Source organism: Anopheles bellator, chromosome 2 (genome assembly GCF_943735745.2).
Source record: "Anopheles bellator chromosome 2, idAnoBellAS_SP24_06.2, whole genome shotgun sequence".
Taxonomy (NCBI): domain Eukaryota; kingdom Metazoa; phylum Arthropoda; class Insecta; order Diptera; family Culicidae; genus Anopheles; species Anopheles bellator.
In genome coordinates this window covers 40,893,921-40,907,822 of record NC_071286.1, presented here as the reverse complement: position 1 = coordinate 40,907,822, position 13,902 = coordinate 40,893,921, and the positions used below count along the sequence as shown (strand labels likewise).

Below are 13,902 nucleotides of genomic sequence, written 5' to 3'. Positions count from 1 at the left end.
TATCGGACACTGAATCCGGTTGGTTACGACCATAACGACAGGCTATCGTGTTTATTTTGAAAAGGCATCGAGTCTCTTGCTTCGCCTTGATCCTTGCACCGGCTTTCTTGTCAAGAACGATATCCATATTTGAAATGGAATCCGCAGAAACGGTTCACTCATTTGCTGCGCTTCAAAGTCCCGGTCAAGCGAATCGTGCTGGCATCGGTGCTGGCTTCCGGCCAGTACTCATATTCATTAATTTTCTTTTCCTCTCGAGTCATTCCAGATCACGCGGTTAACGGAAGCTGGCAAAAAGATGGTAGAAACCGACTTTTTATATCGAAACACCAAAACGAGGCCCTTGGAATTCGCAATACAGAAGGCATTTTCTAGTGGGTCACTGGGAAAAATGGGTTTTCTTGTATCATCCCTTAATCTAACCGCTTGCAGGTGTGTGCGTAACAATCTTCGCTCAAGGGGTTGCTGGCCGCGCAATGAATCACGCTGCTTCTCGAGAAAACGCGCCAAATTCTGACAGTTACCTTAAAGAGTATGTTAAAAGTGGTTTGTAAAAACGTATTTCTGTAAATAACCAAGAGTTTTTCAGTGTATTCACAAGGTAAGTGAATGAGACGGTTACACAACACCGGTTATTTGGATAAGCCTAATAAACCCTTCAGATGTTGGGTATTTGGTAAACATCTCGGCTAATACAATCTACAAATCGCGCTTCACACGCTACAATAAAATTTTCTATCCCAAAGAAAGTTCACATTACTTTGGCACAGATGCTAGATAACGTTATGATGATGCGTGGCAGAAATCCTGCCAATGACCATAGAATCCCCCCCAAGATCCATTTCCTGTGCTGGAAATCGTTTAACCGCAAACGTAAGCGAGATTAATGTTTTGCACGTCATCGTTGCGCTGTCACAGTTGGTCGAGTTCCCGTTTTTGATTAATTAAACCATCGCCGTCCGAAACGGCGGTTCGGCGCAGGAAGCTAAGATTAGCGTTCGATTGGACTAATTTTAAACTCCCAAGAATCCTGTCCCGATGCATTATTACGAATGCATATCGCTCGCATCATCATGAATTGGTTACGAAAGGCCTCAGTGGAGTGGCGAAATGTGGTCGACTGGCGAGGCATACTGAAGCTCCATCATTTATTTCCCGCCAGCAATGTGCCCATCATGCCCTCAGCGTCCACGGGGGCCTGACCAATGCCTTCGGCCGGACATTGCACCACTTTCCTATGTTTTATACTATTTTTGCCCTAACGATGTCCACGACTCGGTGCATCCTTGGCTGCGCTCATCCATTGGCAGGGTCCGTTCCGCGATCGCGGTCCAGTGTCATCTGGCGGTTGGGGGTAGGAGCGATAAAGAAATTATTGCGACCGAAAACACCACGTTCAGTTGCGCACAATCGCCGCTGCGCGATTATGGTGCTTCGGCGCGGTCTTGCATCCTTAACCCGGTCACCTAACGGTTTGAGATGCGACTTTCAGTTTCACGCACGAACCTTCCGAGCACGGAACTTTAAATCGTTACCGCTCAGTATCATCCGAACGCTGTTCGAAGTCGGAACTGTGCTAGCAGCAGTGGCAGCAACAGAAACAGTAGCAACACGCCGGAGGATAATAGCCTTCATTGAAGGACAACTCGCCGCAGGTACCATCGAGCCCCCGTGCAAGCGACCGCGCCCTGACTATCCGTGCTACCGTCAGATCATGCTGAGTGGTGGAAAAGTACTATCCGGCACGGATGTTGCTAAGTGAGTCGTTTTCTCCCCGTGGTGATTTCGGTTTTTTGCTATACGGCCACTGGCTGCCCTTTTGTTTCGTCTATTACTCCGACCGCCAGAGATATACGCGAAAAGCTGAAAAAGGATGTGGCCGAAATTCGGCGCCAGGTGCCGACACTCGTGCCCGGATTGGCGATCGTGCAGGTTGGTGGCCGCGAGGACTCCAACGTGTACATTCGCATGAAGATTAAGGCGGCCGAGGAGATCGGCATGTACGCCGAGCATGTTCAACTGCCGCGATCGACCACGCAGGATGAGCTGCTGGCTACGGTAAGTCAAAAACTCGTAGAAGTAGAAAGAAGTGCACGGAAAACAGTGTCGAATGACCGGTTGCCGATCGACAAACACGTGCCGCAATGGCCAAGATTCTGTTCGCGATAACGGAAGCCCCGCGAAACGGACCACTTGTTGCGTAGCGATCCGGATTGAGTTTGTTGTTTCCAAAACACATTTTCAAGGGGGGCTATTACAAAACCCGCACGGGGAACGGGGAACGGGGATCGTGGTTGAGGGAAGTGAACTACTATGCCCCATTCCGGGTGTTGGCGATGTGTTGGGAACGGCCATGGGCATCATGCTTCCTTCATCACCCTTCGATACGCCAATTTCGCGCGCAATGGGAGCGTACAATAATTTGAAGGCAAATCAGATGACACCTTCATACCGACATCCTCACTTTTGATGAACTGGGTCCATTCGCTGGGCCCCTAGGGTGGTACTGCATTAAATTTCTGGTCAAACAAATGGCTGATACTGCGTAATTTCTTGCGATTCGGACCTTCAACTATTAAGCTGGAACCAACCGATACGCAGTGCAATAGAACGAACTGTTGCCCAACTTAGCAAATATCCGTCGGGCGGTGGAATCGTTGACGAAAGAGTGGCTTGGTCGATTCTTTGGAGATGGTATCGGTCTGGCCTAGTTAATTGGATCACTGTCAAAAGGGCGACCCAGAAGGGCCATCGTCGTGAGTGGCACGGTTTAACATATTTTGTCATGTTCGCACGGCGAGTAACATGTATGCTTTACCGAATCATCGCTTCAACGGGTAATCAGTATCAAAAACATGCTCGGTGCCATTCGCGACACGTAGGAAATGTATAATCTCTCCGCGACCTACATTCGCAGCGCAACATTGTAGTTACCACCGCTGCGCCGGTGAAGGATGTTAACAGCTGAATCACAGAGAGATCGATAGATGGTTTCGATGTTAATTTATCAGACAGAAATTTAATGATTGATTGTTAGTGTGGTTTTGCATAAAACGGGCACTTCATGGATCTTTTCGCTTTTTTTCTTGTCTTCTCTTGGTATTTCATTTGAGAATTTTCATTCTCAGAAAGAAATTTCTTGAGAAAATTCTCGAAAGTTAGATAAACCTGAGTCTTAAACGAGAATTTCGGTTCACTTCTGCTAAGAATAGCTCCACTATTCCACAATAACATAGTGTATCCATTGCTTGGCGTAGTGATACTAATATAATATTATATTGTAAAATTCTTAACTAAGGGTGACTGAACCTTATTATAAACTGGTGAAGCGCACAAATCCGAACCAATGCTTTTAGTGGAAGACTTCACATTTTTAGCAAAATGACAAGACAATCAACCGCTCTCTCAATGTTCTCAATCAATCCTATAAATGTCTTAAGCCACTTAAAATTAGCTTTATTAGAAGCATAGTGTCTTAGAGAATAGAGGCTTAACCATGACTTTGGACATGGGAAATTCACAACTGGCCCTTAGACGGCATCTGAAGGTACATTCAATCGTGGTCAGTGCGAATATATGAATATTCGTTTTAAGTATCTGCATAATTGCATTAAGTGCGACTCAAGGAAATTATTTACGTTAATGGTGTGAATAAGAAGACCTTAAATAAAATACGAGGGTTACTAGTTCAAACAATTAATTGTCGGTCGAGCTGTTTGATGTTATTTTCTACATCTACATTTTCTACATTTCTCTACATCTGTAATGTTGTATGTTTAGGGTGATAAGCAAGGCGAAACATTTAGAAGCAAACATTCAATCGATTTTACTTGGGAACACAGACCGTTTAGTTTCAATGACCATCGGTTCCAAAAACACTCTACATACCGTAAATGCCGTAAACGGTGTCCAAAGCTATCGAACACTTTAAAGATAGAAACTGTAGAAAACAAAAATCAGACATTGAAAATGAAAAAAACCAATCCTATTTCTCCGATATGATACATTTTCGCGCGCTCGAACATGTTCTTTGAAGTACCTACGTTAACGGAGCCGCATTTTCTTATGACGCTTGCGTTCTGTCTTGCCGAAGCATCTTGCCGAAAATACCAGCATCATAAACATCACTAATGGGGACAGTTTGAGACGTTGCCAAAAGTGTTTAACACTTGTCGTGTGTCCGAAGTGGAATTGCAATCGATGTGCCACTGCTGGGCGTTCGTTCGTAGCATCGGTAGTGCGGTGCTGATTGATCGTGTTGTTGGGTTTTCTGGCACATCCTTGATCTCGCTGCTTCGCTTCTCCAGATCGCAAGGCGATGAAATATTAACCTTTAGTCGGCGGACGCTAATCGTAGTGTTTATGCAATTGCTATACGCTGGGAGCAAGTCACAAGGCAAGGCAAGTCAAGTGTTTTTTTTGTGATGCAGGTCAAGCGACTTAACGAGGACCCATGCTTCCACGGGATCATCGTGCAAATGCCGCTGGATTCGGAAACACCGATCGACGCACATCTTATCACCGATGCCGTTTCACCGGATAAGGACGTTGATGGGTAAGCAACATGACAATCGTTTTGGCTTTCCTCTCTTGTTTTCGACTATAATGCGGAACATCTTCACCTTTTTTCAGCCTCAACACAGTCAACGAGGGTCGTGTTGCGGTCGGTGATATGAACGGGTTTCTGCCTTGTACACCGAACGGTTGTATGGAGTTGATCAGACGAACCGGAACACCGATCGCAGGATCTTACGCGGTTGTGATTGGGCGTAGTAAAATTGTTGGCACGCCCATGTCCGAGCTGCTAAAGTGGAGCGATGCAACCGTTACCGTGTGCCATTCGAAGACAAAGAACCTGAATCTGTTGATCAAGAAGGCGGACATTCTGGTGGTAGCTGTTGGGCGCCCAGAAATGGTCCGTGGCGCCTGGATCAAACCCGGTGCCGTCGTGATCGACTGTGGGATCAACTCTATTCCTGGTAAGCGATGCGTGCCACCACGAAGATGAATGCAATCGAACCCGGGTTCAAAGGGAAAGACGCACGGACACGTCGCGTTATCAGCAGCAACCGAAGATCAACAGTCAATCCGACCTCCAAATTCCACTCGCGCGCGATTCGTTCTTCGTAGTGGTGCTCACGGTCATACTAATCACTTCACACAGCCCTCCACAGGGGTCCTAGCACGGGCTCAGTTTCATCATTGCGTTAAATAGCTCTTTTGTCGAGAAATCAGTCGGTCAGCCCGTCATCAGAACGGTCCCCATTATCTCCCTGATTACTGATCGTTGTTATCCTCCGCGCATTTTTTTCGCCTGCGTTACCAACAGATCCGACGAAGAAGAGCGGCCAGCGGCTGGTCGGAGACGTGAAGTACGACGAGGCACTACCGGTTGCCGCGCACGTAACACCAGTTCCTGGAGGGGTCGGCCCCATGACTGTGGCGATGCTGATGCAGAACACCGTTCAGTCTGCTCAGCGCGTTGCCCGGAGATTGGTCGAAATGGAGTTCCGCTGGTGTTTGAAAACTTTGCCGCTTAAGCTGACCGAACCTGTTCCGAGGTGCGTTCGTCAAGTGTAGCGCTACGCAATTACCATCGAAAGCTATTTAACACTTATACACGACCCTCTCTTCGACAGTGACATTGAAATTGCACACGGACAGGAGCCGAAGGATGTGGCCGTGTTGGCACAGGAGATCGGCATCATACCGTCGGAGCTGTCTCTCTATGGTACGAAGAAGGCTAAAGTGTCTCTGAAAGTGTTGGATCGGCTGCAACATGAGGACGACGGGAAGTACGTCGTCGTGGCAGGGTGAGTGTATAGACAGTTCAATCGTCTGTTTTCTAACATTATCAATCATTTATGCATTTCAAAGCACATGCCACCCAATTATTGTTATTTAACGAGCAGAAGCAACGAGAAAGGCTTATCTTATAAACGCTGATTGTATTTATTCAGTACAATAGGTTTCAGATCTCGCTCACGTATTTGTATTTCTTTTTCAATTATATTAATTATAACAGTTGTGACTATAACAATAATTACGGGGCATAAAGGATTGACTCTGTTTAATGTGTGTTATTACGGCAAACCCGCAGCACTCATTATAGAACAAGTTATGATAATTAGAAATCCAACTCATCCTCGGCTGTGGCTGTTTTTGCAAAAATATTAAATTAATTGGTTCATTTTGCGAGCGATAACGAACCTTACTCACACGATCAAGTGCTAGTTGTGCATGTTATGTAATGCATGAAATTATCTCCGTTCGGATTTTACGGTGGTATAGAATTAATTGGTGCGTATAGAAGAGTGAAAGTAATGGCAAACATCTCTTAGATGTTCATTTGTCGAAATTTAATGAGGAAAATAGTGAATATTTTAGATCATCTTATTTGAACGAAGCCAGCAACATTTGTCAACTAAATCTGATGTACAAGTCGATATAAGGTGTTCAATGTACTGTACAATGTATTTCCTGCCACCGTAGCATTACGCCAACCCCACTAGGCGAAGGCAAGAGCACCACCCTTGTCGGGTTGGTGCAAGCCTTGTATTCGCAAAAGCGTTGCAATTCGATCGCCTGCCTGCGCCAACCGTCGCAGGGTCCCACGTTCGGCATCAAGGGCGGAGCGGCCGGTGGTGGCTACTCGCAAGTGATCCCGATGGAGGACTTCAACCTCCATTTGACCGGCGACATACACGCGGTGACAGCGGCCAACAATCTGTTGGCCGCGCAGTTGGACGCGCGGATCTTCCACGAGGCAACCCAAACGGACCAGGCGCTGTACGAACGGCTCGTGCCGGCCATCAAGGGGTCCCGGAAGTTTGCCCCCATCCAGCTGCGCCGCCTGAAGCGGCTTCGAATCGAGAAAACGGATCCGTACACACTGACACCGGATGAGATTAAGCGGTTCGCACGGCTGAACATCGATCCGCACAATGTTACGTGGACACGGGTATTGGACGTGAACGATCGCTATCTACGCAAGATCACGATCGGGCTGTCACCGACGGAGAAGAACCTGACGCGTGACACTAGTTTCGCGATATCCGTGTCGAGCGAGATCATGGCCATACTGGCGCTCGCCACAAGCCTTGAGGACATGAAGCAGCGGCTGGCGAAGATGGTGGTCGCGTTCGATAGGACCGGGGCACCTGTGACAGCCGATGATTTAGGAGTAACCGGATCGATGATGGTCCTGCTGAAGGATGCGATCGAACCGACGCTGATGCAAACTCTCGAAGGGACTCCCGTACTGGTGCATGCTGGCCCGTTCGCTAACATTGCGCACGGCTGTTCGTCCATCATTGCGGACGACATCGCCATGAAGTTGGTCGGAAAACGAGGATACGTGGTGACGGAAGCTGGCTTCGGCTCCGACATCGGCATGGAGAAGTTTTTCAACATCAAGTGCCGTTCGTCGGGCAAAGTGCCCAACGCGGTCGTACTCGTCACGACTGTTCGCGCACTCAAGATGCACGGCGGAGGGCCGATCGTTACGGCCGGAGCGCCGCTTCGCCGAGAGTATATGACCGAAAATCTGGAACTGCTCGAGAAAGGATTACCCAATTTGCTGAAGCACATCGAAAATGGCCGCAAATTCGGTGTTCCGGTAGTGGTGACCATCAATGCCCACGCCACGGATACGCCGGGCGAGCATGAGTTGGTTCGGAAGGCGGCTAAGGCGAGCGGTGCGTTTGATGCCGTCGTTTCGCACCACTGGGCTAAGGGTGGCGAAGGGGCGGAAGAGCTGGCGCAAGCTGTGATCAATGCTTGCGCAGGTCCCACGTCCGAGTTTAAGTTCCTGTACGAACTTGATCTACCTATCGAGGATAAGATCAACAAAATCGCAAAGGAGATGTACGGTGCCGGTACAGTGGAGCTTAACAGCAAGGTCCGCGATGCTATTCGGCTTTACACCGAGAAGGTAAGTAGCGCTAATACGACGAGCGGTCTATCATCCAGCGTACTCTAACAAATTGTTTTTCAAAGGGCTACGAAAAGCTGCCGATCTGCATGGCGAAAACTTCGAACTCCCTCACCGGAGACCCCAGCGTCAAGGGTGCCCCGAAGGACTTTAAACTCGTCATCAACGATGTTTGTCTGTCTGCTGGTGCTGGTTTCATTGTCCCAATGTGCGGCGAAATCTCTCGCATGCCCGGCCTGCCCACGAGGCCTTCGATTTTCGACATCGATCTGAACACCGAAACCGGCGAGATAGAAGGACTGTTTTAATCCTCGGTCAGGCGTGATCGTCATGATGAGTTTTATCGTAGAACCAGGAAGGCGTTATTTTTGTTTGCCTTTTCGTGCTCATTGTCTTATTTGTCGTTGACAATCAATTTTACCAACAGCCTGCAACGGACGCTTTCAGCTAGTTGTGTCTTCGGTTGAATTTCCCTTTACCGTTATTTTCAGATCTGTTTCAAATAAAACACTTCTCCCAAAGCTTTCTTGATCCAGAAATTCCGAGACTTTTATTGATCTTTTTATTCGAGAACTAATATTTTCTTATGGTCAACGAATTATAATCATATCTACAACCCAATTATTTAATCAAGATTCAATTATTTAATTTCTTTCAACCGGGATTCAGTTCAAAGACAGACTCAAACGATCTGTTACAGAAGAGATGGAAAAATTAACCTAGATTGAAGAATGTGAAACGTAAAATCTAAAATAATTTTGTCAAAGGCAGCCAAAGTTGCTTAGAAAATGAAGAAAATTTGAATTAAGAAGAAAATGTTTTCATTAGAAAACTTTGAGTTTCAAAATTTATAGAGTTTAAAGTTATAAGAAGATCCCCTAATCAATCAACAACTCATGCACATATGTTGCACCTCATTCAATTCCCCCCTTCCGGAACTACCTTATTCGGCAACAACCACTTTGAAAGGTTTTCTATGAGCTTCCATAAAAGTTTTGAAAACAGTGTGGCCTAATTATGATCCAACAGTAAACGGAAACCGATTTGAGCCTCGCGATCACGATGCAGCTTGGAGTATAGATGGATGCGCACTACGGGCAACGACTGCAGCGAAACATTGCATAACTTGCAGGTCACTCCACCGTTCGGTAACGACACCGTTCTGTGAATTGAAAGCAGAAAATGCTTGACGAACATCAATTTCCACAATGGACACGACGCTACACTTACGTTTGAACTAATTCGTGCAATTCCTGGCAGTGCCGTTGCAGGAAGTCGATGCGGTCTGATTTGATTGGTCGTAGGTCAAGCTTTGGATGCAACGGGTATAGCGCCTTTTCATATATATTAATATTAATTTGTTTGGACTTGCTCGAGCTTGGACCGCTATCGCCAGGGCCATTGTCCGATTCCCACTTGAAATCATGCATAAAACTGTTCTCAGTGATGCTTCGCTCGCGCTGAAGGATTCTTGAAATAGAAGGATAAGAATAAGGAATTTGTGGTTGTCAGAGTTGGATGAAACAAATCCAGAAATATAATAATTACTTAATTATATACTCCTTCACTTTAGCCATTAGCGATTCGATGCTATACTCGCCGAATAGTCGGGTTTTTTCGTTTCGTCCCAAATGTAAAATCGAATCCATCGTGTACCGAAGAGCATTTATCTGCGGAAAGAAAATAAAAACACTTCCTAATCACCTTATCACCATCTAGTTCTATGATTGTTCTAAGTGTTCTTGACATGAAGGATCTCTGTTTTCGAATGTTTGATCCTACTTTGACTGGTGCCATTGTGTCGTTTTTGAACGACAAATTCTTTTTCCTTGATTGCATATGTATAAAAAAAACAACTTACATCACCAATGTCCTCTTCCGTGACGACGACATCGACCGGCAGCGAGATGTCGTGCTCGGGGTATAAAGACTCTCCAGTGTGCGTATCACATCCTAAGCCCGCGACCAATCCAACAACACGCGTTTCATCAACATCCTTCTTAAGGTAGCAGTTCGGTGCAAATATGAGCGCCATCAGAGCTGGCATTCCGGGGATGTTGGGCATCATGGTTGTTTGGTTGATAGTAAGTCGCTGACTCTGCTTCGCTTCATTAATCCCGGCAGAAACTAATAGTTTTTGGTGAACATCCTGCGGGTTCGATTCGAGAAGCACTGAATTTACAGAATCGCTCTCGATTTTCACTTGATTCACATAAATGGAAAACGTGGTTGCACTGCATTTAATTTGAAGCGGATTGTACGGGCCTCTTAGAGCCACCGTTATCCGTAGCAACTCTCTTGGAAGATCAACCGTGAAATTGTCATCGTCGTCGATGAAGTGGGCCAGCTCCGAGTCATCGTTCAAAATCTCCCGTCGATACCGCTCGTCAACCTCGATCTGTCTCTGAACGCGAATTCGTGATTCGTGATTCATCTTCGAAAGGTACGATTCCTCCGATGGTTGAGCCAGCTTCATATTGACCATTTCTTGATTGATAGACACGTCAGCGTCACGAGAAGAGCCGCTCTTCCACAGCACGACGCTCGCTATCTGATCGACGACGGAGTAAATATCGGCCTCCAGCTTTTGCCCAAACGTGGCCTGTTTTAGGTACTGAGAACTCTTCTCGAGCCATGTACCTTTTGGGGATTGCGGAGCAAAGGGCTGAACTTCGGCAAGGTACGCTTGGAACACTTGTCCCGGCAATTCGGTGTATTTGGCAAGTGAACCGGTTAACTGATGAAAGCATGTAACCGGTAGCGTAACGGTAGCTCCGTGATCAACGAAATATACCTTCCAGAAGGCTGTTCTATTGGACGATAATTCTTCGCTAACTAGCTGTCCTCGTCGATAACGCGTACTTTTGGGTAGCTTGGCCGCTACGAGCTGACGGCGGCGAAATTGGAAATGTTCCGGGAACGGCTGCAGCTCCGATGCGTTCAGCCGTTGATCGATTTCTTCAAACAGGTTGGCTCTCTCTTCTAGGGGGCGTACAAAAAACTTCCCGGGATGAATCCCGTAGGTGACAGTAACTGACAGCCGTGCACAATGAATTAGTGGCACGACGGAAAGATGTGCATAGGAGATAGGAATGCGTCGCGGCACCCATTCGCAGTTTCGCCACTCGCCCAATTTGTGTTTCGTCGCGAACCGTACTGCATCGGCGTGGTTCATAACCCTCATTTCGAAGCAACCCCGGCGATGTTCCCGAAGCTTTAATGCGCGGTACACTTCAGAACGGAATCGTCCAGGCACTGGGTATCCTTCTTTGTCCTCACCAACGTATCTGATAAAAACTCGGTTGGAGCTGCGGTCGAACTCCACCTTCATGGAGGTCTGCTTCGATCGATCGCCGTTTGTTAGCATGTCTTTGAACTGTTGGCGATAAAGCGACCCAATGTGTTTGGAATGTTCAAAACCGACGAAGAAAACGGTGCTGAAGGGATCGCGACATCCGACCTCGGTATAAATCCCCCGTCCGCCGTTATCGTCGTTGCTGGCCAGACCTGGTATGAAGAAATTCGGATAGAATGCACCCGCCATGATCACCTTCAGGATGAGACCCTTTTCCCCTTGGCTCCAGATCACACGGTTGACACCGGTAACTTCCTTCACATCATTGACGCTCAGTCGGTGCTGTATTTCTCGTACTAGTTCCGCCATCTCGGACAACGATTTTAACTCCAATCCATTGCGGTGACACCACTGAGCAGTGTTTCCGCCCGTGCTCTGTTCTGCCATCGATCGCCAGGCAGTGTATGCATTCAGTATGGCAATTCCATCCGAACCCGAACCATCGGCAAACCGCATTTTGTTCTCAAACGTTTGTATCGTGCGGTTGTTGGTGAAAATGTTCTTCACGCTCATGCCCGCTGCAATGATAATCGCCTCCTGTAGCACCGAGTAAACGTAACCCAAGATAACCAGCTTCGCTACCGGCAGATCCAACGGCAGCCCACACATCAATTGACCAAGGTACGTCATATCTCCATCCAGTGGCGTATATTCACCGTGCGAAGTGCGTAGTAACGCACCAACCTCTTTTAGTTGTAGTATAGTATTGCAGATGTCGGAAAGATTTGGCGGACTGAGAGCGAGACCAAGGACTGCTTGCGGCGGTCCCATATTGAGCATCTTCGCTTTCAGCACCACACTACCGAGACGGCAGCGTATCATCTCGGGCATGGTCGTCTCTTGCATGCCCTTCTCGAAAAAGCTTCTATCGATCAAACGGTACACACGGCCATTCATGAGACGACCGGTACGGCCAGCTCGTTGCACGCAGTTACTCTTCGAAGCCCACTGCGTCGACAAGGTTGTGAAATTTCTGCTCGAATCGGTGATTTGAATTCGCTGGAGACAGAAATCGATCACTGCAAAGACAGAAACGTTGATATACGAAACAAGACCTTAGAGTATTGCAACCTTACCATATTTAACGTCGGGTACCGTGATGGAGCTTTCAGCGATATTAGTCGAAAGAATTACCTTCCGCTGCCCGGGTGGTGGCCTGCGAAATACGGCGGCATGGTCTGTCGATGGCAGCATCGAGTGTAACTTGAGTACGAGAAAGTTCGGACCGCCTTGTGCGTTCTGCTGTTGCACCTTCATCGCGAAATTGTGAAGCGTTTCAGCCATTAGCTCGATCTCGTTAATTCCCGGTAAAAACATAATGATCGATGGTTTAAAATCGACCTCGTCCACTCGTTCGTGGCGGTCAATGCATTGGTCGCAAACGTATGCCAGCCTAGCTGCAATCTCGTACATTTTCTCGCAAATGCCTGGCTTATCATATTCGATGCTGAAGTCAATCTTGAACTTGTCCAAACTGTCGAGATAGTACACGCTCACGTCGTACGGCTTGCTGGTGGCCACGGTCAGCGACGGCGCGAGCAAGGTGTCACTCTTTGGGATTTTAAAATATTGGCAAAACTCACCGGCATCGATCGTGGCTGACATTAGAATAATTTTTGTATTGGTTGATTTTGTGGCTAATAGGTGTCGCACGAAAATCAACAGAAAGTCCATGTCTACCTCGCGTTCGTGTACTTCATCTAAAATAATGTGGGTGTAGCGCGCCAGCGATTTTGCTGTGATGAGCCACTGCAGCAGTACACCTGTCGTCACGAACCTCAGCCTCGTATCGTCGCTAAGCATCACTTTCAGGCCCACCTGGTACCCGACTAACGAACCTAAATCGCAGTTTCGCTCCCGGGAGACCCGTTCTGCGATAGAACTTGCTGCAATCCTGCGAGGCTGCGTGACAACAATGTTGCAGTACTCCTGGCGCAGAAACGCGTCTTCCAGCAGGTACTGCGGCACTTGCGTCGTCTTACCGCAGCCTGTGGGGCCCTGCAACACCACGACTGGATTCTCCCGAATCATATCTAGAATCTTCGTTTTGGACTGCATAATAGGCAACTGATTGTATTCTACAGTGAAATTGTAGCGCTTAAACAGAGGCTCCATCAATTCTTTGCTACGAATCTGTCGTACGTGTGCCTCATCATCATCCATCAACGAGTCTGCCTCGTCAACATCATCAAGTCGGGAGGATGTCGCCTTTTCATTTATAGCGTCGTTTACGAAGGCCTGCAAAATATCCATGGTGTTGTATCATGCTGCATTTATTCATATTTACGTTCAGTACCTTGATAAGCAATTTTTCTTCCGCTTGGGCATACCCGGCGCTGTAATCGGTGCCCAACTGTTCTCGTTGCGGAAGCTTGTAGTTGTCGAGTTTCTCCGGCACCACGGATGCATTGCAATATCCTCCGGACACGATTACGCGCTCGAACGGCTTGCTGAAGTCGAAGAAATCCATAATGTTATCTTGCTCTTCCATTTTCAATGCGTTTGTCGCAAACGCTATCCAATAAATTCGCTTTTTTTGTTATTATTAGTGCAGGCAAAACTGTGTTAAACACCAACTGTCCACGAATGAAAGCGTTCCAAGAGAAAGTTCTGT

At 47.3% G+C, this 13,902-nt stretch overlaps 2 protein-coding genes across 2 annotated transcripts; one reads left to right on the top strand and one right to left on the bottom strand.

Annotated features, from left to right (window-relative positions):
* The first annotated feature begins 1,512 nt into the window (after window positions 1-1,512).
* Window positions 1,513-9,644, top strand: LOC131212653 (C-1-tetrahydrofolate synthase, cytoplasmic). The gene is made up of 8 exons (XM_058206591.1): window positions 1,513-1,758; window positions 1,848-2,058; window positions 4,431-4,555; window positions 4,633-4,979; window positions 5,330-5,561; window positions 5,640-5,813; window positions 6,493-7,933; window positions 7,999-9,644. Exons 1-8 carry the CDS (start codon window positions 1,715-1,717, stop codon window positions 8,239-8,241), a joined length of 2,817 nt encoding a protein of 938 aa, XP_058062574.1. The 5' UTR covers window positions 1,513-1,714; the 3' UTR covers window positions 8,242-9,644.
* On the bottom strand, window positions 8,003-13,779 carry LOC131212652 (probable ATP-dependent RNA helicase spindle-E). Its single transcript, XM_058206590.1, has 6 exons — window positions 13,585-13,779; window positions 12,365-13,526; window positions 9,795-12,307; window positions 9,482-9,603; window positions 9,164-9,403; window positions 8,003-9,095 (listed from the first exon to the last, which is right to left on the bottom strand). Exons 1-6 carry the CDS (start codon window positions 13,777-13,779, stop codon window positions 8,945-8,947), a joined length of 4,383 nt encoding a protein of 1,460 aa, XP_058062573.1. The 3' UTR covers window positions 8,003-8,944.
* Window positions 13,780-13,902: the final 123 nt, after the last annotated feature.